Below are 23,581 nucleotides of genomic sequence, written 5' to 3'. Positions count from 1 at the left end.
CACATATATACATGTGTGTGTGTATATATATATATATATGTATATTTTTTTAATTAGCCAGAAGTCTACCCAAAACAATGCTAGGAAAAACAGAATTAATAAGGTCATACTTGTTGAACACTCACTTTCAGAAATATGTGTGCTTTGCTTTTGATAGAGTGTATGTACTTTATAAGGAATATTATAGTAGTTTCAATTATTCTTGCATTTTCCCCTCTGTAAGTGCCAGCACATCAGATCCACCAACAGCTAATATCAAGCCAACTCCTGTTGTGTCTACTCCAAGTAAAGTGACAGCTGCAGCCATGGCCGGAAATAAGTCAACACCCAGGGCCAGTATCCGCCCAATGGTTACACCTGCAACCGTTACAAATCCTACTACTACTCCAACAGCAACAGTGATGCCCACTACACAAGTGGAATCACAAGAAGGCAAGTAAAATCATACAGATCTGATTGGACTGCTTGCTTATTTAGGTTTGTTATGAGAGAATGATGGTAACTTCAAGGATAAATGAGGCTTCCACTGAAGCTAAAGTCAGACACAGTGATAAAAGTGGGCAGTTAATCTTTAAGTGGATCCCTCCCAGGATACTTGTGACTGCGACTAATTCCCTCACTCCCTTTCTGCTTTATTTTGTTTATAAGCTAAAAAGGGGGGCAGATACAACCCTCTAAGTGTATGGCATATTTTTCTGGGATCAAAATTTTCACTTCTAACAGCAAAGAAGGATGATATGACGTCCACTTTGGAAAACCATACTAAGTCACTGGTTGGACCCAAATACCACTTTTTCACTAAAACTGGCCTTTTAATTGCTTTCTCCACTTTGTTCCCATGGCATTTCGTACTATAGTAGTTATAGTTCACTTTAATACATACCTTTTTATCCTACTAGATTGAGATCCTAAAGGTAAGAATCTTCGTTATTTAATCCCAACTCCAAGATAGGTGTTTAATAAAACTTTACTAAATACAATATTCTTAGCTTCGTGTCTTAACAAATGTTAGAATTCAGTATTAAAGCATTTAGAAATATATGTGTGTATGCTGTGAAAGTACAGAATATTTCAGCTACATTCTATACAATGATTTTCAGATACATTGCCAATTAAACTTAATGGTTATTTTATATCAATTAGAAAGAAAACAATGCTTAATAAAAACTTACAGTTTGACTCGGAGCTTCTTTCATTTATTTTATTTGGTCGTAATTTAAGTAGAATAATAGATGCAAGAAACAGTTTCATATATTTGTTTGATTCAGCCAGCAGTCTACTGCCATATCAGTCACATGGGCAACACAAAAATGCACAATACGTTACATTCACCCTCAGTGTTTTTGTCTAGTGAGTGGTAAGAGATATGTACCTAAATAACTATACAAATCATCTATAACACAGAATAAGAAGGATAATCCCAGCTTTGGTAAGAACAGAAGACTTAATACATTAAATATTATTACTTTTCAGCTATGCAATCAGAAGGACCTGTGGAACATGTTCCAGTTTTTGGAAGCACAAGTGGATCTGTTCGTTCTACTAGTCCTAATGTACAGCCTTCTATCCCTCAACCCATTTTAACTGTCCAGCAGCAAACACAGGCTACGGCCTTTGTGCAACCCACTCAACAGAGTCATCCTCAGATTGAGCCTGCAAATCAAGAGCTGTCTCCAAGCATAGTAGAGGTGGTTCAGAGTTCGCCAGTTGAGCGGCCTTCTACTTCCACGGCAGTATTTGGCACTGGTAAGATTAATTTTAAAATGAAGTTAGAGTAGGCCTGTGTATTATAATTTCTTGAATATGTGAATACATATCTTGAGTACTCTTTGTATATACTTGTTTTCTACCATTAGAATGGATAAATGTATTCCTAACGTTTTATTTCATGTTTACTGCTGAATTCTATTCTGGATCACTCATTTTTGTCATTTAGATCTTCTCCAGTTATGTTTTGACGGATTTTAAAGATGATACAACTCATAAAGTCGATATGTAACTTAATACAGGTCCTGAAAACTAAGACATCTAAGAAAAGAACAAATAAGGATTTTCAAATCTACAAGAAAGTTTTTTTATTTAAGCCCAGGGTTTTAAGTAACTAGAGAAGATCCTCTGTAAACTTTGTGAATAAGAGTTATATACCAGTGTAATAACAGTGGATCAGATATATTGCTATAAAAGTTGATTGGCTTTATTACCCAAAGTTTATTTAGGTTGATAGTATTAAGAGTGTTGATTCAGAGCGTAAGTTGCTCTTTGCACATAGATTAGTAGAAACAAACTATGTTAATGTGTCCAAATAAGTGTTTACTGTGTTTTTCTTTAGTTAAATGACCAAAATGTTTTTAAAAATAACTTTGTCTAAATTGAGTTTATTATCATGCTCTAATTGAAGATTTAAATTATTTAAATTATTTCAAAGTGTCGGCTACCCCAAGTTCTTCTTTGCCGAAGCGTACACGTGAAGAGGAAGAGGATAGCACCATAGAAGCATCAGACCAGGTCTCTGATGATACAGTGGAAATGCCTCTTCCAAAGAAATTGAAAAGTGTTACACCTGTAGGAACTGAGGTGTGTAAAGGTCTTTCTGTTTGCTTTTATTTCAATCAATAGAGCTAAGATATTCATTCAGTTACAGCATTATTAGGTGAATGGACCTTTTGGGGCCAAAATCCAGAAAACTCTTGTTAACTTACTACATAGTTTCCACTGACAGCCCAGATATTGCTGTTGCCAATAATGTTTTATATCCTTTGCATATCCTTTACTAAATTAGTTCCCATTTCAATTTTAAAAACATAGTTATAAAACATAAATTGAATTCCCTTTCTTTTTTTTTTTTAAATTCAAAGAATAAGGAAGTTTATTTAATCTCATGGACAATTTTTAAACTGTTACCTGCCTTTTCTTTTTCCCTCTCAGATTAACCAAAACTATATTCCTTTATTTTTTTTTGTTGAGGATAAATTGTAATGAATTGTTTTACTATCAAATGTTGAGACTAGTAAATTAATTTTATTAGCATCTAATTAATGCTCAAGCTTTATTTTGTATGTCCTGGCAAGGAATGTGATTATACTTTGTAAATAAATATAAGTGAACATTTCTGATGAACAGCTTTGTAAAATTATAGATTTGAGTTTTGAGAGAACTAGCTGAATGTTTCAGCTAGTGAACTGACATAGTTAACACACTTGTATATCATGATTCAGGAAGAAGTTATGGCAGAAGAAAGTACTGATGGAGAGGTAGAGACTCAAGTATACAACCAAGATTCTCAAGATTCCATTGGAGAAGTAAGTAAAACATATGTAAAATAACAAATTGTTGCTTTTAATTAATAAAATTAGCTTCAACAGACAATCATTATTTGGACTTTTTTTAATTGGCTGTTTTATGTTTAATGAAATACTATTAGTTACCAGTACAATTTCTGCTTTGTTTACTCAGAATTAGCATATTGCTTTCTAAACTTTATTAAAGAAATGTTTTTACTTAGCATAGATTTTCCATGCTAAGAATTGTCATGAGTAAAGATTATCCATTCCTATCTGATTGAGTCTTGAGTTAATCCATAGTGCCCAATTTGGTGGTGTTCTGTTGCTTCCCTCTATCTCTTACGTCACTGAATTAAAATAATCTATAAAAGGAAATGCATTGATACACTTCATTTTTTGAACTTTCATTGAGGCCTCTTCAGAGGCAACCCCACTAGTGGAAATGCATAGACTCTGAAATAACAACTAGGTTCCATTCCCAACTCTACCACTTAGAAGCTGTGTGATTATTAGCAAGTCATTAGTTTTCTCTAAGCCTCAATTTTCTCATCTGTTAGAATATTATAACATAATTTTTAGTATTATAAAGTACGTAAACTAGTATCTGCCATGTTAGGCATTCAAAATATTATTTACTTTCCTACCATCCCTCTACCCCACAAATTGAGAATTCATAATATAGTAATATTAATAGTTAACACAGAACTCACTACTATAAGCCAAGCGTTCCTAAGAAATTTGCATTTATTAACTAATTTAATCCTCAAAAGAACCCTGTTTTGTAGGTGAAGAAACCAATGCCCAGATAAGTCACATACCCAAGTTCTCATAGCATTGAAGTTGGGATTTGAATTCAGGCTATCTGATTTCCTATTGTCTTTTTAAGATTAAAACAACACTTTCTGTCTGAATAAATTTTCAGGACATTTTATTCTAAAATTACGTGTATAAAAATAAGGAATTATCTCAAGCTAATCCATAAGTACCATAGATTGCAAGTAAATTTTAGTTTCTTAGGTGCGTTAATTTTGTAAGTTAATTTTTAGTTTTCCTTGGTGAAAAACAAAACTAAACTTCCAAGATGAATACATAGCACTCTAAATGACATCTTTTTCGTGTATCTTCAGTGTCATGTCTGAATAGCATAACAATTTTAAATAGTAAGATGTAAATTTCTATTCTATTGCCAGACTTGTTTAAATTATATTAAAATCTTTTCTGCAAAGCTTTTTCTTGAGATTGGCAAAATTGTCTATGAATCAAAGGTATCGTTTGGCTTATTCTGCTTTCTCGCACTGTCTACTGAATGTGTAACAGTTCATTTTTCTGATTTTCTGACAATGAAGCAGATGTTCTTTTTAAGTATTACTTTTCTTGAAATAAGCATGGGCCTTAGAGGCACATTTTTAATTATACCATGATTTCACTCGATTTTCCATTATAGTAAACATAGTGTTTATGAATGATTTAGTTCACAAGACATTGTTTCTGGCTTGTAGAAAAATAGGTTTTGCTGGGTGCTTAACTACAAAGTAGACATTTGATTTTTTACAGTAAATGTCAAAAATAAAGTTAAAATTACGGTTTAGTTGAATAGCTAACAAAACAGAATTGTGAGGAAATAGATTAAGCATAGAATTTTGTGTCTGATATCTTTGATGTGGTTTGAAGATTTATGATAGAGTTTTCTAGGGGGTAGAGTAGAAGTATCTTTGTAAAAAGACACTAATAATAGCTTATTTAGTGTATTTTCCAGAGATTTGGGGAGAAAAAAATTTTTTTAATAATATGTTGCAGGCCCACAGATACTCTTTCCTGACTTTGGTCTGTCAACTAACCACGCTGGCTGTTGAGCACTTGAAATTGAAATCCACTATAAGTGTAAAATACACATCGGATTTTGGAGACTTACTACAAATTTTAAAATGTAGAATATCTGGTTAATTTTTACATGGATTACATGTTGAAATAAAGTTTTGGCTCTATTGAGTATATTGTTAAAGTTTATTTCACCTGTGTCTTGTCTTTAAGTGACTGCTAGAAAATTTTAAATTACATGTGAGAACCATATTGTGGTTCATGTTATTCTGTTGGACGGCACTGATCTACAATATCACACTGGTAGTTTTAACAACACGTGTGTGTATTTTTTTCTCCTTTTTTATTGGAGTATTATCCAACGAAATTTATAACAATTCTTCTATAGGAAGACAGTAAAGAAAACCCTAAGGTTTATCTTTTCGTTTGGTTTTTAAATTAATTCTGCTTTCAAAAACCGTATTTTTAAAAATAAAATACTAGTAGTTCATGAGCATTCTTTACTCTTTACTCTTTACTTAGATCTACAGTATGTTACTGATAGTTTTAGGTATATTTAACTTTTCATAATTTTTTATTTTTTTAATTTTTAAAGGGAGTGACTCAGGGAGATTATACTCCAATGGAAGACAGTGAAGAAACCTCTCAGTCTTTACAAATAGACCTTGGACCCCTTCAGTCAGATCAGCAAACAACAACTTCATCCCAAGATGGTCAAGGCAAAGGAGATCTTGTCATTGTAATTGACAGTGATGATGAAGAGGAGGATGATGATGAAAATGATGGCGAACATGAGGTAAATTTGGTTTGAAGTCATCCATTGTTTTTAAACTTCTTGGTGAAATGCTGAAATCCTTGAGACTACTAAAGCATCAACCAATGAATTCTGATTCTTTTGTCAGTTTAAATAAATTATTTTGCTTTTCTTTTATCCTGATTAGCGTCTAAATTTATATTTTATAGTGAATTGGAGTGTAGAACAAGTGGTGGAAAACCCTAAGTTTTTTAAATGATTGCTAAGCCCTTTAAGATATGTTAAATTGGTTAGATTAATTAAGCTTAATCATATTGATAAGTGACTGGATTTGATTGTAAGCTCTGTGGTTTCTGAAAATAATAGAAGAAACTAGGGTATTTTTTTCTCATGGAGCCACCCCCCACCCCCCCCCATAGTGCTTTTCAAAAGAAATTGAGATCTTAGGATAATTGAAGTGTAGTTTAGGTGAAACTTTGTGTTTTATTTTCGGAGTTAATCTTGTGTCGACAGCATCACATTTTAGATTCTTTCATTAATCAAACAATGTTTTTTAAAAGCCCCACAGTATAATATAATTTCACCATTCTTCAATGCCACATTTTCAATTTAGAATTAAAGTGAATCACTTGATACTTCTTGCACATCTAGGAGCTTTAATCTTTGAAATGAATTTACGTGAACAATTAGATTTCAGAGTTGGTTGTGATTGTACTAATTCTAGTAAACTTCAGGGTTTGATATTTGCTGCCACTGAACTAAGCCTGTAACGACCTTCAGGCCAACGCCTGTATCCTGATCCATGATGCGTCATGTAAATTTCTAAGCATGGTATCAAGATGTGCAGAACATGTGTGCTGTGTTCTAGACCTTTATTTACACTTGGAGGTTTCTTACTAGGATTATGAAGAAGATGAAGAAGAGGATGATGACGATGAAGATGACACCGGGATGGGCGACGAGGGTGATGATAGTAACGAAGGCACCGGTAGTGCAGATGGCAATGATGGATATGAAGCTGATGATGCGGAGGTAACTGGCTAGAATTTTGACCCTTTGTTTTCTTGAAGGACTTGGTTGGAAAGCTTACTGTTCTCCAAGGGTATAGGAAGGCCTATTAGAACACTATAACTTTTTATACTTCTGGGTTTGTTTTTACTGTGGTTTAGTTTGGTTAATTATGTTTTAAGGTAGTAATATTTTATTTTATTTGCACTTAGTATTTATCTGTTGTTTTTAGGGTGGTGATGGGACTGATCCAGGTACAGAAACAGAAGAAAGTATGGGTGGAGGTGAAAGTAATCAGAGAGCTGCTGATTCTCAAAACAGTGGTGAGATTTTTAGTCTCTTTTTTCATTAAAACAATTCTGGTAATATGTTCTAAACTAGGATTGCATTGAATTGGCACATGGGTAATAAAACTTGGTTAGCAAAAGATTGGCTCTTATTGTAGCTTTGTCATATTCTCTCATAAAGCCTACTATATTTATATTTGTAAAGTGCAATTATTAAACTATCTTTTCTACCTCATTGGACTGCTGTAAGATTCAAACATTTTGAAATTTATCAAGTATTACAAATGCTGCTGTTTTTAAGTGGAAAAATTAAATCAGGGACTTCAGAACCAGAAGAGGTCAGTGTAATAAAGCTACATGTTTCAAAATTTGTGGATATTGGAGCTTTGCAATATTGTCTGCTTGTCCAATGAATAAAAAACTTTTTGACCAATATAACATGCTTTTTGTTAAATCTTTGAAAGGATGAGTTCCGGAGATCCATTGAAATGTTATAGGCAATGAAGGATTAGGAAATTCATAGAAAATTATTTTATTTTAGAATTGTTATAAAATGTAGTTTAAAGAATTGGCGATAATATCCTGCTTTTGTAGATAATACTAAGCCAGAATCATTAATAGTAATATAGCAAAAACCTTATCTACTTAGACTAGTGGGAAAATAGTGTATCTGAATTTTCATATAGGCCTGTGTATTTTAAAGTGCAAGGTTTAGAAAAGTAAGGACAAGCAGTCTTTTCAACTTCTAATTTTTTAAGAGAAAAATAGTATTAAACCATATAATGAATAATGTTACTTTTTAAGGGAGATGAGATAAGGAGAGATTAATGATAGATTGGGTAATAATTTACATTTTATAAAATATTTTGTAAATTTAAGAAACATATTTTGTGTATCACATAGTTGGGATATAGAGAGAAATTTTTTTTGCCTCACAGTTACTGAAACCAAAGATTGGGTGCGTGACTCTTGGGCCAAAACGTCAAGAGTTTCAAGTAAGGAAATATTTATTGATCGAAAAGGTGCCAACTGAGAAGATGGGAGACATAATGGTGCCTTAAATCCATCTTGCTCACTGGACTAGGTTAAGTGTTTTTAGGGGGCTAGGGGAACAGGTGTGTGGAAGTACTGGTGGGACAAGTTTTAATTGGAGGACCTTGGAATTTGGCCATTTATGGTAAAGGGGCATCAGTATCAATACCAGATCTTCCTGGACAGCGGACCCATGGCTTCTGAAAGGGTTCTGGTGTTCAAGTTTCAGTTATGTCCTGGTCCTTTGGTCCTACAGGGAGGGTAGGGTGAGGGGTGAGACTTTGGTTCCTGGTGCAGCGGTGGTCAAAGTTCGTCTCTCCTCTGTTCATGCTTTAGCTCACGACTTGGCAAGTTTTGGTCTACTTTCTCTGAAAAGCAATTCAGTATCTCGTTAAATCGGATAGGACAATTTTGAGCTAGTTCTGTGGTTACAAATCCCCTTTTTGTTCTCCATGAGGGAAATAGGGCAACTGGGTCCAGGTTCAATTAAGAGGGAGGAATAGCTGCCCACTGTGCCCCTCTTGTCTGGCTCTTCCACCTATCTCTCCCTGGGTAGTACCTGAACCTTTGAGGGGCATTCTGAGTATTCAGTTTACAAGCAGAGAGCACAGCAACAGTAGAGGTAGCAGCAGGCCAGGACACCTGTACCCTAATATGAGACAAACAATAAAGAGTAACTTTCGTTACTATATTACCAAACCACGATGAGTTGGTAAGGTTCCAGAAAAGCAGTTGTAGTTTTCAGTGATTCCAAGTCATTAGAAGAATTCACTATTCAGTCCAGTTTATAAGTAGAAAACAGAACAAAACTCAAAGACAATAGCACCAGAATCTAATACCCACAAAGGTATAGTTCCTATTGAAACAGTTTTTTTCTCCAAAATCACCCCTATTTTTACCAAAGGTAGCCAAATTAAGACTAATTTATCTGCAAAATAAGTCTAGTTTCAATAAAATTGGCCTAATTATTTATATATGTCCAGCAAGAATAGTAATTAACGGTATAGGTATGTGTAAACCTGCTTTGCTGGAATTTTCCTAAGGAATCTTCAGGTTGAACTTTAAATAGTGTCTCAAGGCTGAAAAGCCAAGCCACATACAAGCCATCAGACTCTGCCTGCAGTACCTATAGATTTGGGTGAATTCCTCTCTTCTCGGGGTCCCAAATGCATCCTGAGGTTCTTCTTTGCATCTCCCCGGAACTAACCTTCGTTCCTCACCTGGAAAGACTGCTGTGAACCCTGTAAACAACGTGCCCTGGCTGTTTTCCCAAGGGGCTTTCATTGCCTTCCAAAGTCAGTCTTAACTCCTTAAAGCTTTCTGGTCATATGTGAGTCTATGTATTTCTCTCCTAAACATGACATTCCACAGCTTTGGTAGTAAAACCAGTTTCTAGTTGTATCCTGTTATAAAAAGAAGAGATTCTTACCGAACTTGTGCAAATAATCACATTGCCATGAAAATAAGAATACTAATTAAAAGTTTCTGGATTCTGGAGGGATCAAATAGGGAGAAAAAAACGAAATGTTTTAGTTCTGCTTACCAAATTGCTGAGTTATACAAATTTCTTTTTATCTAGAAAACAAAACATTTAAACATCATCAATCTCAAACGAAAGTCACAAAAATTGTAACCATTTTCATTAGTTCATTCAGTCCTGTGTTATTAAACTTCTGCTTGAATCCAGTTTTTCTTTTAGTTCTGATGATTGCAAAGTCGGCCGTCAGGATTCGTATGATTTGCTCTGTGAAGTGGGTACCCCAGCCACTTGAGATCATGGAAGGTATATCCCAAGTGGGAAACACATTTTCTAACAGTTGCTTTACCACTGTGAGGGCATCAGTTTTCTGGCAGGGGAAAGCTTCAACTCATCCAGAAAACGTACACACACAAAAAACATATTAATAACCCAAACTAAATGTCCGTTGAATGAAGTACAGCTTAAATGTACTATGGTGGATAATGGAATGCAAAAACCAAAAAAATGCCAGGGAGCCAGGTTAATTAAGTGGCCATGTTGGGTTTCCCATAGCCCTGACTATTCATTTAATCTATGGTCATCATTTACCCATCTTAATTTCTCTGATTCAGGAACAGACTGTTGCCATGTTACAAGAACATTAAAATGACAAAAGTTTGGCAGTGTGGGGTCATTTTTGTAGAAACAGAATGGACTTTATCCATCTGTGCCACAGTCTGATCCTCAGGTTCCGTCATTTTAGTCATCCCTCAATTTTGATGACAGACATGTCAGGGTATCTCGGATTATTAGCAATTGCACATGTATTTCTGGCACGTTTATAATTACTCAAATACAACATAAAAAAAGGCTGTGTTATTATTTGACAATGCTTCCCATGTAATTCCAACACACCAAAATAAGCCTAATTAATTTAATAGTTCTCTTTAGTAAGGAAAGAAAACATCTTTCGAGGTATTTCAGGGACCCTCCTGGAATACCTGTTGTTCCCAAGTCAAGACTACTTATAATTTAAATTTTAGGAAGTTTCTCAAAATACATTAAAAGCTTTGGATATTTGACTAAATAGGATCATAAATCATTATGAAGCAATAAATTATCCATTTAAAGAGAAATAGGTGTTTACATAATTGTTAGCAAACCTTAGATTTTACTATTTAGGAAATTCAGTTTTAAGTAATCAAGTGCCTGATTCAGATAATATAAAACAGAAAGTTATTTTTATAAAACACAGAATCTGCTTTCTAGGCGGAAAACTTTTTCGCACTATCAGTAGCAGACCAATAGTCCTTTTTAGCAGAGAAAGAAAAACCTAACTAATTTGTATCACCTTACTTTTGATGTTTAAATTCACTTAATTGATTAAATTTATTTTAATCTTAATAACCTTGAACACACATAAAACTTTCTCAGGATTCTTATTTGGTAATGACTTAGGTATTCAATGAATATCCATTGTTTCGCTAACAAAACTTTGAAGTCCCACGTTACCAAAGAGATTTAGAAAACTATTTTAAGTAGAGTTTTATACAATTACTGCTAAAGAGTTAACCTAAAAGAAACTTTTTATCCTTACATTTATTTAATTTGTTCCTAACAATTAAGTTTAGATTACATAACAAAATTTTGTCATACCAAGTTATTTTTCTTGGTGATAAACTTTGAGAGAGAGAACATGGACTTATTGACTAAAAAACCCAGGTAGAATTAAAGTAGTATTTAATGCTGATGATCCTAAAGATATGTGTATTTAACCAGACCAAACTCAAAACCAGCTTTAGTATCAAATATTTTTCCCAGATCACGTGATTCTGAAAAACATTTGGGATAGTCTGTTGTATTTTTGAGAATTCTCATATAAACACGTCTTTGTTTAAGCCAATTTAATATTACAAGTTAGCAATACCATTCAGCAGTAGAAATATGTTATATTTAGAACGTGTATACATAGACGTACATAAACTCAGAGATAAACATAAACAGATCTAAAGATTTAAGTGATAAAACTGGATCCAAATTACGTTTCTGGCAGATGGAGTAAGTTAAGATTGTGCACAGATACCAAAGCTTTGCATGCTGTATGAATTCCTTTAAAGGTGTTTTAAAATTAATTTATGATCAGAAAATGCATTCCATTGTCTCCAAGAGGCCTGAGATCCTCTCCTTCAAGGGTGACCCTTAAGATGGACTTGTCAACAAGCACAAACAATAGAAAATGGAAAGGAAGTGTGCACAATAAAGTTGGAAAGCTCAGAAGGTTTAAAAACAAACAAAAAAAAGAGTGGCTTTAGAATGACTGCATTTAAAGTAGCAGATTTTCCTAGAGGAAGATGGCACCCGGGATGGAGCCTGCGTTCAGGATGGCAGCTACCACATGTTTGGAGATGAAGATGGGGGAGGGGAAGCAGCCTCAGACGCCATTTTACTTCTTACTTCAAAGCCAATAAACAAAATACACACAAAGCAAGATTGACACACAAATAAGACAATAAATTGAGTACTCTCTTAACCAAACCTTAGATAAACTAGACAAGTTACAATTTTTAAATTTAAGTGGCCCAACCAACGAATGCAAATGAACGGGTTCAGAAATCAGGTAAAAGTCCTACAATTATTCTGTTCTTCAACAGGATACTCCAAACATGCAAAACAAATTGGCTTATTCCAAGGGGAAAGCCCAAAATGGAGGGAAAGGGAGTTCCCGGTTGAACTCACGGGACTTACCCTACTTCCAAATCGAGCCTGTCAGCTCGCAAAGACACCGAAATATAGACAAAATAAATACAACAGTCCATCAAAAAAAAAAAGTAGGGTCTAACAATCCTGATCCTACTCTCAGATGGAGGCCCCCAAGTAAATTCAAAATGCACATGGCTTTGTCCCAAGGGCGAGAAAACCCAGCTAGAGAGGAAGGAATCCAGTTGTGAGCGCTGGAGCAACTTAGTCCAAAACAAAACTGATGATAGACCGAAGTCCAAAGAGGTCTCCTTATTCCAAATGACCATGTGCCAATGGCGGTTGGTGCCTGCCAGGAAAAGTCCCTCTCTGATCCCCAAGGTAAAATGGCCTGGGAGCTGCTCGGGACTCATGGAGAGGAAACCCAGACAGCGTTGGCCTGACACAGGCACGAGCTCCTGGCTGTCTCGACAGATTATTACCAAAACCAAAAATTGGGTGCATGACTCTTAGGCCAAAACTCAAAACATCAAGAGTTTTGAGTAAGGAAATGTTATTGATCGAAAAGGTGCCAACTGAGAAGATAGGAGACCTAATGGTGCCTTAAATCCATCTTGCTCACTGGGCTAGGTTAAATGTTTTTAAGGGGCTGGGGGACCAGGTGTGCGGAAGTGCTGGTGGGATAAGTTTTAATTGAAGGACCTTGGAATTTGGCCATTTATGGTAAAGGGGCATCAATACCAGATCTTCCTGGACAGCAGACCTGTGGCTTCTGAAAGGGTTCTCATGTTCAAATTCTGGTTATATCATGGTCATTTGGGTCCGTGGACGGGGAGGGCAAGACTTTGGTTTCAAATGTAGCTGGAGGTCCAAAGTTCTCTCTGCATGCTTCTACTGCATGATTTGTGGTATTGGTCTGTTTTCACTGAAAAGCAACTCAGTATCTCGTTAACTAGTATAGGACCATTTTGAACTAGTGCTGAATTTACATCTTCAGGCATTATCACTAAAAGTTAAGTCTTGAGGGCAAGTTTTCATAGCCATTTTTCCCAGATACAAAGCATTGAATACTTGAATACTTATTCATTTCTTTTTTATAGTCAAGCAAAAATAGGCCTAGTCGTCTGGATAAAATTAAGTTAGTGGATAGCTTTAGTATATTGCCAATAGTCATAAAAATGCTTTTTCTGAGTGTGTATTCTTGTATTGAGTTACTTAAATCTCACAATAAGATTATAGAGTTTAAGCACCACTGAATAATCTGAGAAAGCAAAGTAGAAACAACCAAAGTGACTCAACCAAGGTCACATAGCTATTAAGTGTTAGAGCTAGAATCTGATTCTAGACCTCAGACTTTTTTTTTTTAAAGTGGTGAAAAAGTGTATTAGAAAAGATAGTACAATCCAAAGAATTAGGAGTGGGCGAAGCACAAAGAAAAGCGGCTCAAGGCTCAGGGCTCAAGGTGGCATTATTAGGAGAAAAAGTATGCTCCAAAGGGTTTGGAGCAGGCCCAGCAAAGGCAAGACTCAAGAGGGGCTCAAAACTCAGCGCTCAAGAGGCCTAGACCTCAGACTTTTAAACTACTGAATTCTGTGATGCCCCATTCAACTTTTCAAAGTGGGAAACAGCTGCTGTCATTTCTACCGTGTATATAGAAGACCGAGACGTCTAAAGGACCATTGAAATTTAAAATTGAGGAAAACCGAAATACAAAAGTGTTGTTAAAAGGCTGTTTCCCAATCTCCTTCATCCTGTTTGCGTGTAATACTGATACCATAGTGGTCTGACCTTTAGATAATTTGCCCATTATAATGATATGAACCAAAATTTATTAAGTGTTTATTTTATCATGTGTTAGGCTAAGTGCTTTCTGTCTATTATTTGAAAGCTTCAGATAAACCTTTCTTGTAGATTATATTTGTTCCATTAACCAACCAAATAAATAGACTCAGAGAGGTTAAGGGACTTGCCTAAGGCCATATAATTGATAATTGTACCCCCATTATCTCTGGGTCCACCATACCTCACTACTTTCCTTCTGAAAATAGTAACGAGGTGGCGAGCAAGATTTATACTTCTAGGGATGGTCTGAGTTATTCTGTGATAAATGGTTCCAAATAAGCTTTTCTTTTCCTATAGGTGAAGGAAATACAGGTACTGCAGAGCCCTCATTTTCTCAGGAGCTTTCTAGAGAACAGCAGCCATCATCAGCATCTGAAAGACAGACCCCTCGTGCACCTCAGTCCCCTAGACGGCCACCACACCCACTTCCCCCAAGGTTGACCATTCATGCGCCTCCTCAAGAGTTGGGACCACCAGTGCAGGTATTAAAAGCACTGGTCATTCTGAAAATGAACTTTAAAAATCTTGGCTTTTCTCCCTTTCTTTCCATTAGATAATTTCTTCTTTATTTTTTTTCCAGAAATTATGAACTCTAATGTTTTAGCATATTTTTATAAAATTTTTCGAATTGAAACTAATCTGATTTCTTTCCCTTGAAATATGGCAGTAATTTACTTCATAATGGAGTGAAGTTTGGAAAGGCAAGGCTGACTGAAAATTGTGTATAAGTTGAAATGATTATAGTCATAGCAAATAAAAGTCACTGTTATGCGGTCACTGTTCCTACAAGTTACAAAAGGAAAAAGATTTTCTTGGATTTCAGTTGATGTAAAATGTATTTTAGCAGCTGACCACCATCTGCTTTGAAGGTTTTTTTCCTCTAAGATAGACATGTTTGTTTGTTTTTCTCAAAAAAAAGGAAATTTCTGTTCTGCATAACAAAACATTTTTCTGTCATTGTTTATAACCACACATGTTAATTTTCACTTTTAAAATTAATGAAAGTGTGCATGACCCTTTACATGTAGCACTCTTTGTAGCAGGGTTGGACATGTCTTAATCAGAAGCTCTTGCAAAAACCACAGGAAAAGTACGAAGCCTCTATTAATAATCTAGCTTGAGTCTTAACCTTTTGGTGTACTCAACACTGTCGGTATAGATTCTACTACAATATCACTGGTGAAGATAACCTCATTATGTGAAAATACTAAGTCTTAAAGGATTGCAAGATATACCAAATCTTATCAATTTAGAATTGTCTAAATTGGGAAAAAATTTATATATAGTTAGTACTGCTCTTTGAACTCCAAAGGAAAATTAAACCTTAAGATGAGAAGGCATACATATTAATTAAATAAATTAGTTACAAAGAGATAAGATATAAGCAGAGATTGGTTTTAAATATTGGTTAATATTTTGTCTCTTGGCTAATAACATATTTATCTGTTGGTTAATATATAGCCTATATAATTAGAATTTTGTCACTATTCAAAACTGATTTCTTTAGTATAAGATTAGTAGCAGTTTTTCCTGAGAAAATATCCTGATTATTACATCATATGCTAACATTTTAGTTATTTTCTTACCAACATAATATGCTATATCTATTGATGTTTGGTGTTTATTTCATTGCCTAATCCCTTAAAATAAATGTAATTTCTTTTTCGACACAGAGAATTCAGATGACTCGGAGGCAGTCTGTAGGACGTGGGCTTCAGTTGACACCAGGAATTGGTGGCATGGTAAGTACCTACCAATCATGTAAAAGCAGTTCATTTGTTCAGCAAATAATTTATAGGCCATAGGTATGTTCCTGTTTAGTTCCCATTTTCTGTCTTTGTTTTAGCAGCAGCATTTTTTTGACGATGAAGATAGAACAGTGCCAAGTACCCCTACTCTTGTGGTGCCACATCGTACTGATGGATTCGCTGAGGCAATTCAGTAAGTTAATGAAAGAGAAATATATTTGATGACTGATCAAAGTCTTCCTGTTTCCCTGTTAATTTCTTTACATTTGATTGATTCATTATTTGTTGAGCCCTCCCTACTTTGTACTGAGCTCTTGGGGGTGGTGTAGGAGGATTGAGTATGTAGTGTTAGGGAAAATTACATAGAAGTGAATGAAATACAGTTGCTTCTATCAGGAATTTGAAATTTAAAGTCAGTATAACAGTGGTTAAGAATGTGGACTTCAGAGTCAGAATACCTGGGTTAGAAATCTAGCTGTACTGCCAATTACCTGTGTGAAGTTATTTAGATTCTCTGTTCCTGACTATCTTCATTTGACTGATGGGAATAATGATACAGCAGTTCCTGCCATATAAGTTGTGAGAATTAAATGAATTAATTTATGTTAACATGTTCAGAATAGTATCTGGCACATAGTAAAATGCTTTGTAGATGTTGGTGAAGGTGTTGGTAATTAGAGTGATCGTGACAGATAGTATGATTGTGAAAGCTAAGCCTGTGAGCAAGTAACTAATCTAAACAAGCTAGGAGAACAGAGGCATAAGCAATAAGTTTTATTAACACAAATTAAGAAGTAATTTGTTCCAAGAATTAGAGGAAAAGAATCTCAGAGGACTTAATAGGTATAACATTGAATTGAGTCGTGGAAAATGATACCTACCACTTACTGAGCATGTCCATGAATCGGTTTATTTAATCTTCAGAACTATGAGAACAGTTTTGTTGCCCTTTTGTAGATAAAGAAACACAAAGATGTTCACAAATTTGCCAGAGGTCGAACAGCCAGGAAGTGGCAGTTTTGGATTTCAAACCAGTCAATGTGGTTCTAGAACCTATGTTAACTGTTGTGCTGTACCACTCCTGTTAAAGGATAAAAAGGCTCTCGGTGTGAAAGGACATATGTTTAATTGTGGCTGAAGTACCTGAAGATCAGATTTTAAAAGTTTCCACAAACTTGGGAAAAGATTGATTGTTCTGTAGTATGTAGTAACATATGGCCATCAAAGCGAGTTTTACACTTGCTCAGTGGACCATAACTCACCTCAACACAGTTTTACAAGCCAACCAATCAGTGTCATCTCCTCTTCTGAAAGTCAGCCAATCAGAAACAGAGTCCCTTTAGTAGACAGTTTCTGAGTGCCAGCCAGTAAACAGCATGCTTGCATAGCTCAGAAGAACTCAAGATTTTTCCATAGAAGAATAACTCTGTGGAGATATATTTAAAAACCCACCTGGAGGAGAATGTCCTTAACTAAAGCAATAGTGTTGAAATGTAAAAGAAAATAGATTCAAGAGTTATTTACTACAGAGGTATATAATCCATAAATATTAGTAGCTGGCTCGCCAAGGAAGGATAGAATAAGGAGTGGGCAAAGAATGAGATAATGCTGTTTTATATCCTGGATTATGGGCAGGAAGGTGGGTGCTGATGTTATTAGGACAGGGAGAAAACAAGTTTCTAGCCATCTTAGATTTTTTTCAAGGTCTTGGGAGCCGTCTCATGAACTCTTTCAGCTAAGAAATGGGCTAGAACAGTGACATGATTTATCTGTGACTAAACAGTGAAAACTGAGACAGTTTTGTCTCATTACTTCATTTGAACTTTTTTTGTTAGGTCTCATGTTGTTTGTGTCGCTTTCAGTGTATCTACATAGAAATTTCTAGCAGATTCAAGAAATGTGAGGCATAGTTCAGGAGAGATGAAAGTTATATATAAATCACCACATATGAAATCACATGTAATATGAATTGATTCATGTTGTTACTAAATTCTTTGACAACTGATATTTTAAATATGTTTTATAAGAATTCATTTATGGAATGTAGGGTACAGCATAAGGAATATAGTCAGTATTGTAATAACTAGGGGTGGTGCCAGATAGGTACTAGATCTATCAGGGTGATAGATGGGAATGGGGTTGGGAACAGGGTGAAAAAGGTGAAGGCATCAATACAAATTTGCAGTTAATACAGAATGGGGAATATAATGAACAATGTTGCAAAGATCACATAAGGTGCCAGATGGGCACTGGACTTATCAGGGGGATCACGTCATAGACTGTGTAGATGCCTGACCACTGCTACCGTATACCCCTGAAGCTGAAGTGGAATAATACTGAATGTCAGCTATAACTAAATATATAAGTATATATAGTCACAGGATGTGGAGTACAACACAGGGAAGATAGTCAGTGGTATTGCAACAGCTATGTAGGATGCCAGAGGGGTAGTAGCTTGGGGGAGGGGTTATCATTTTATGAGGGGTTTAAATGTCTAACTATTACATTGCTTTGTACACCTGAAACTAATAAAAATAAATTTAAAAAAAAGAATTCCTTTATCAATTTTATTTTCAATGTGTTTCCTTCCCACTTTGTTTATGCTCATTCTTTCTATATTCTTTATGGTCATTGTGGTTTAAAAAGGGTAACTTTAAAAATCATCTTAAATTAATTTTTGGTCAGTTCCCCACAGGTTGCTGGTGTTCCTAGATTCCGATTTGGGCCACCTGAAGATATGCCACAGACAAGTTCTAGTCACTCTGATCTTGGCCAGCTTGCTTCTCAAGGAGGTAAACATCCCAAGAAAAGCTTAGCTCTCCTGGGTTTGCATGTATTTGGTAATAAACTGTTCTGATGTGATTTTTTTTTTATAAGCAAGCAAGTATTTTTAAAAGTTGATATCTAAATAATTCCTATGCTAATTTATAGGAAAAACTATAATATATTTACCTCTAATAAACATTGCCTTACATGTAAATCTTTTCAACAAAGTTCTGAGTTTGAACATAAAGACTAGCTTTTACATTTGTATCTCTTCCAGCTCCTCTTCTGGCTCCTAGTATAGCATCATACATGTGCTAAGTGTTCAGAAATGTTTCTTGAACCAGTAAATATACATAGGTACTACCAACCGTTTTAAAGTTTTTGGAAGGAATGGAACATACTCTCTGAATTGTTTGACATTTAATATTCCAAGTTAAGTGCATAAAACTGGTTAGATATTTTCTATTAACATTAAAAATAAGAAAAATAAAATGTTAAAAATATGTGGAGTTAAGATGACCCCTAAATTAAGTTATAGTAGTTGGTTATTTGGAAATGAATTATGCTATTTCTGGAATTAATTACCAGTTAATCCTGAATTGGTATCCATATGGCCCACTATATTTATGGGAAGCTGTTAACAGCATTTTATAAGTGAGTAGGGAATGCATACTACTTTAATAATAAACCCCAAACAAAAGGTTAATCTGCAGTCCTCATTAAGTCATGTAGTATATCTTAGTGCCTGATGGTTTAGGATGTTCATTTTAACACTCATGCCTCTTTCACTATGAAATTGTGATCATATAAGTTCAAATTTGTATGTGGCTTTGTATTATAGGACAATTTCTAGACTTGTAAGTCAACTCTAGGCTTAAATTGGAATGCCACCACTTACTAGCTTTGTAACTTTGGGAAAGTTAATTAACCTTCTTGAAATTTAGTTTCTTTAGCAAAAAGGGGACTAATAATATTTGCAGTTTAGGTGATGCATAGATGCTGACATAGTACCTAGTTCATAGTTGGGTACTCAGTAAAGTTAACCTGTATGAAACTGTAAGAGCAGCCTTTTGGATACTTTTGAAAAGTACTTATATTAGTATTAGGGAGCATAAAGAATGCGTTTCTGTTGTATTTACATTTTGAGGGATTGATGTTTGTTTGATGAGCTAATTGTGGACGTCAACAAAGTTATATGTCTGCAGATTAATTTTTTTTCTTTCAGATACCTCGCCTATTGACACTTTTGTGTTCTTTCAATCATTTGTTAATATTCAGAATTGTCTTTAGGTTTGGGAATGTATGAAACACCACTCTTCCTAGCTCATGAAGAAGAGTCGGGTGGCCGAAGTGTTCCCACAACTCCCCTGCAAGTGGCAGCCCCAGGTAGGTAGCACAGGCAGATGAGTAGATTATGTAAAACCTAATCCATTGGTAAAATGCAAACCTATGAGACATCTTCTGGCCAAAAATCAGGGACAGCACGAAGTTACAGTGTTCGTTGCTCTTCTGGTCTTTTTATTTTGAAGTGACCGTGTTTACTGAGAGCACCACTGCTGACGCTTCGGAGCATGCCTCTCAGTCGGTTCCCATGGTGACAACATCGACTGGAACTCTGTCCACAACCAATGAAACGGCAGCCGGTGACGACGGAGATGAAGTGTTCGTGGAGGCGGAATCAGAAGGGTAAATGTTTACTCTATCAGGTTGGCTCGCTGTACACTTGCCAGACTTCAGCATTTGTTTTCCTTCAGCCAGGGAATAATCGGGTCAAACTGTATTTTCAATAGCATCCCATTACAAAAGTAAACCGAGCTGTATATTTTGAAAGGCTACTTTTTGCATATCGTAATGTTTTGGGACTTGGTGGTGGTTATTAGAGAAGACAAATGTTATCTCCCTGAAAAATCGCATGATGTGTTTATTCTAGAACAAAGTTATTTCTTTAAAATCACGGGTAGCCTTCCATTAATGTAGCTGCTTAAACTTTTCCCCAAGAAAGAAGTCTTTCTGTGAAAATTAGGAATATTAGGAAATGACTCACTTTCCATTTAGTAGTTAGTGGGCTTTCAAGTGAACCTCACTTAGTCTTTATTTGTGTACATTTAAATCTTGGTATCTGGCATACCGACTTCTGAAAAATTAGGAATTATCTAGTATTTTTCAGAACCTGACTACATTTTTAACATGTCAGTTATAAACAGTTTTAACAAAAGAAGTATTTCATGACAAATGATCTGGGTTTTCTTAAAGGAGGTAGAGTAATTTAATGGAAAGAACTATTAATACTAGACAGTGGACTTGGGGAAGCGTAACTTTTGAGGTGGAACCTAATTCTTTATAAAATAAGAAGTTGAACCACTTCATGGTCAGAAGCGAGGTTAGAAGTAGAACCCAGATTTCCTAGGAAGAGCACAGAGATTTTGTTTTGGCAGTATTTTCTTAGCGTAATTTTGGCCAGTTCTAGTACCATGTTTCCCGGAAAATAAGCCCTAGCATGATTTTTCAGGATGACATCCCCTGAACATAAGCCCTAATGCCTCTTTTGCAGCAAAAATTAGTATAAGACCTGGTCTTATTTTCAGGGAAACACAGTATATGAGGAAAAGAACAGGTCTGTTACTACGTTCTAACACATAGTTGCTTCATTTGGAGACGGGTACAGCTTCTGAGAATACCAGCTACCACTGATTCCGTACCATGCATGCAGGTCACTTTATACAGGTCATTTCTAACCCACACAGTCTCTCTGCACAGTGTCGTCTCCATCTTACAGCTGACAAAGCCCTGACTCAGAGCACGTTAAGCTAACTGACTTAGGCTATGCCACTGGCAGCTGGTTCCGTTGGATACAGCCCTGACTTCAGCCCCATGTGCTTTGCTCTTCACAGCACTTTGCAACTTCAGCACATAGTTATGAGAGATACCTTTCAGGTACATTGTTATTAATAAGCATACTACAGTTTGCAGACGATTAAAACTGGAGCAGAGTCAAGTTATTCTTGCACTCTTATCTCCCTCACCTGCTTTTTACTGTGCTTCCTTGAATGGCAGAGAGAGATGGAGTTATAGTCATTGAACAGGAAATTCATGTGCCCACAGCGTGTCTCATCTGGGCTAGAGCCCATGGTGAGTGAGTGGTATATTATTAATAGTTGAGACTTGTGAATTATTTTAATATTCTGCTTTCCTACAAAGTTGTTTTGAGATTTATCAAAATCTGGATAAGACATTTTTAGTGAATGTCAACCCTTGTCAAAATGAGGGAAAACAAAAACTAAAATTGGAATGCGTACTAGTGAGAGAAGTGTGAGGAAAAAGCAAGTTGAGCTCTCCTTCCCTGCCCCTTTAGAAAAACATGGCTAAAATCAGAGTTTACAGTTTTGAGTTGGAGAGGAGCTCTGGGTTAACTGGTAAACTGTATCAAAAAAGGTTTGGGAACAACAGGATACATTCTAGGATCAGTTGTATTTCCTAATCAATTTTTGTTTTCCTTCCTTAGTATTAGTTCAGAAGCAGGCCTGGAAATTGACAGCCAGCAGGAAGAAGAGCCTGTCCAGGCATCTGACGAGGCAGATCTTCCTTCCACCAGCCAGGATCCTCCTTCCAGCTCTTCTGGAGGTCAGTTCCTGCTCTTGCCTACAATACAGTGTTACACATCAAATTTGTTAGCAAAAGACACTTTCATTAGTAATGATTTGATAATCCTTTCTCGTTGAGTTCAAAATGCATTATTTAAAAGAAATTGTATTTTATTAAAAGGAACTTGGTTTATGTTCAAGGGCATTGGTTGTATTAGAGGTCCTAAAGGAACTGTGCGGGGTAAGGTACTGGGAGGGAAGCTAAGGAGTAGGAAGCGCCAGGCCTCCTGCCTCTACGTAAACCAGAGCAGCTCCATTTTGATTTGTTTTACATGCTAGGGTCCTACATGAGATTTGATGCAGAGAGTTGAAAGGTAAGGGATCTTTTCTTCAAAAAAAAAAAAAAAATTTGAAATTTACTGACATTTTATGTATCTTTCCTAAAATAGTATTATTTTTGCAGTACTTTTTAAAAATAACATTTGTTGAGCACTTAACTGTGTATCAGGCAATATGCTAAGGCCTTTACATATATTTACTCATTTGGTTCTCCCTGCAACCCAGTGTGGTGACCACTCATCCCCATTTTATAGATACGGAAGCAGCCGCTGGAAGGCCGAGTCACATAGCAAGTAAATAATGGGCAAGCCCGGTACGAGCGCAGGAAGTTTAGCCCAGAGACTCCGGTCTTCACCAGTACACTCTACCAGCTTCTCCATCTCAGAATGGTTAGGTCCTGACTTACTTTTATTATTGAAGAAATACAGTACTCGGTCATCCACTCTGATTATTTTCATTTTTAATTGTTTATAGCAGTCATTCTCAAACTCTGCCAGGTTTTCTGGAACATTGTAATCTCAAAATCTCTTCTCCCTCTCAGATGCTTTTCTGTGACACATGAACCTATTAGCCAACAGCCCTAATTTCAGATCTCACATCCACCTTTTTAACAGCTAGTAAGTTTAAATCTCTGCAGATTTCACTATGAAATATGGACATTTGTAACTAATCTGCAGCCAGGGTTATATATAATGTATATAAATTGTATAAAGTAATGCTTTACATGCAGTAAGGCTCAAAAATTGTAACTGTATTAATAATACAGTTACTGAAGTTCTGTGCCCCCAGTTATATTTTGACAACCCCTGAGAATTGTCTCTCCTCAACAGGAGAATTGGCAGTAGTTATATCTTACTAGAGCTTGCATGAAAAATAATGGTTCTTGTTCCCTTTTATAGTAAACATGAAATTAGGATGTTTTTAAATTTATTTGATAATATAAAACACTAAACCTCCCCATCTGAGCAG

The 23,581-nt window shown here is 35.7% G+C and overlaps 1 protein-coding gene across 4 annotated transcripts in view; it reads left to right on the top strand.

Annotated features, from left to right (window-relative positions):
• The window catches only part of TPR (translocated promoter region, nuclear basket protein), a 59,153-nt gene that overhangs the window by 33,704 nt on the left and 1,868 nt on the right, over positions 1-23,581 (top strand). Inside the window, exons 37-50 of one of the 4 annotated variants that reach the window (XM_074322244.2) lie at positions 224-432; positions 1,474-1,746; positions 2,426-2,574; positions 3,216-3,299; positions 5,695-5,895; positions 6,754-6,885; positions 7,094-7,184; positions 14,476-14,660; positions 15,852-15,920; positions 16,028-16,119; positions 18,612-18,718; positions 19,983-20,078; positions 20,222-20,378; positions 22,195-22,313. In XM_074322244.2, coding sequence (XP_074178345.2) covers positions 224-432; positions 1,474-1,746; positions 2,426-2,574; positions 3,216-3,299; positions 5,695-5,895; positions 6,754-6,885; positions 7,094-7,184; positions 14,476-14,660; positions 15,852-15,920; positions 16,028-16,119; positions 18,612-18,718; positions 19,983-20,078; positions 20,222-20,378; positions 22,195-22,313 — 1,964 coding nt within the window. Of the gene's footprint in view, positions 1-223; positions 433-1,473; positions 1,747-2,425; positions 2,575-3,215; positions 3,300-5,694; positions 5,896-6,753; positions 6,886-7,093; positions 7,185-14,475; positions 14,661-15,851; positions 15,921-16,024; positions 16,120-18,611; positions 18,719-19,970; positions 20,079-20,221; positions 20,379-22,194; positions 22,314-23,581 lie in introns of all 4 variants that reach the window. The other 3 variants (XM_019738042.3, XM_019738043.3, XM_019738041.3) reach the window with 3 other exon arrangements.

The sequence above is a fragment of the Rhinolophus sinicus genome, chromosome 11, assembly GCF_057876585.1.
Source record: "Rhinolophus sinicus isolate RSI-liver-muscle chromosome 11, RSI-T2T, whole genome shotgun sequence".
NCBI lineage: Eukaryota > Metazoa > Chordata > Mammalia > Chiroptera > Rhinolophidae > Rhinolophus > Rhinolophus sinicus.
The sequence above is the reverse complement of the archived record's forward strand: the minus strand, read 5'-3'. Positions and strand labels throughout refer to the sequence as shown.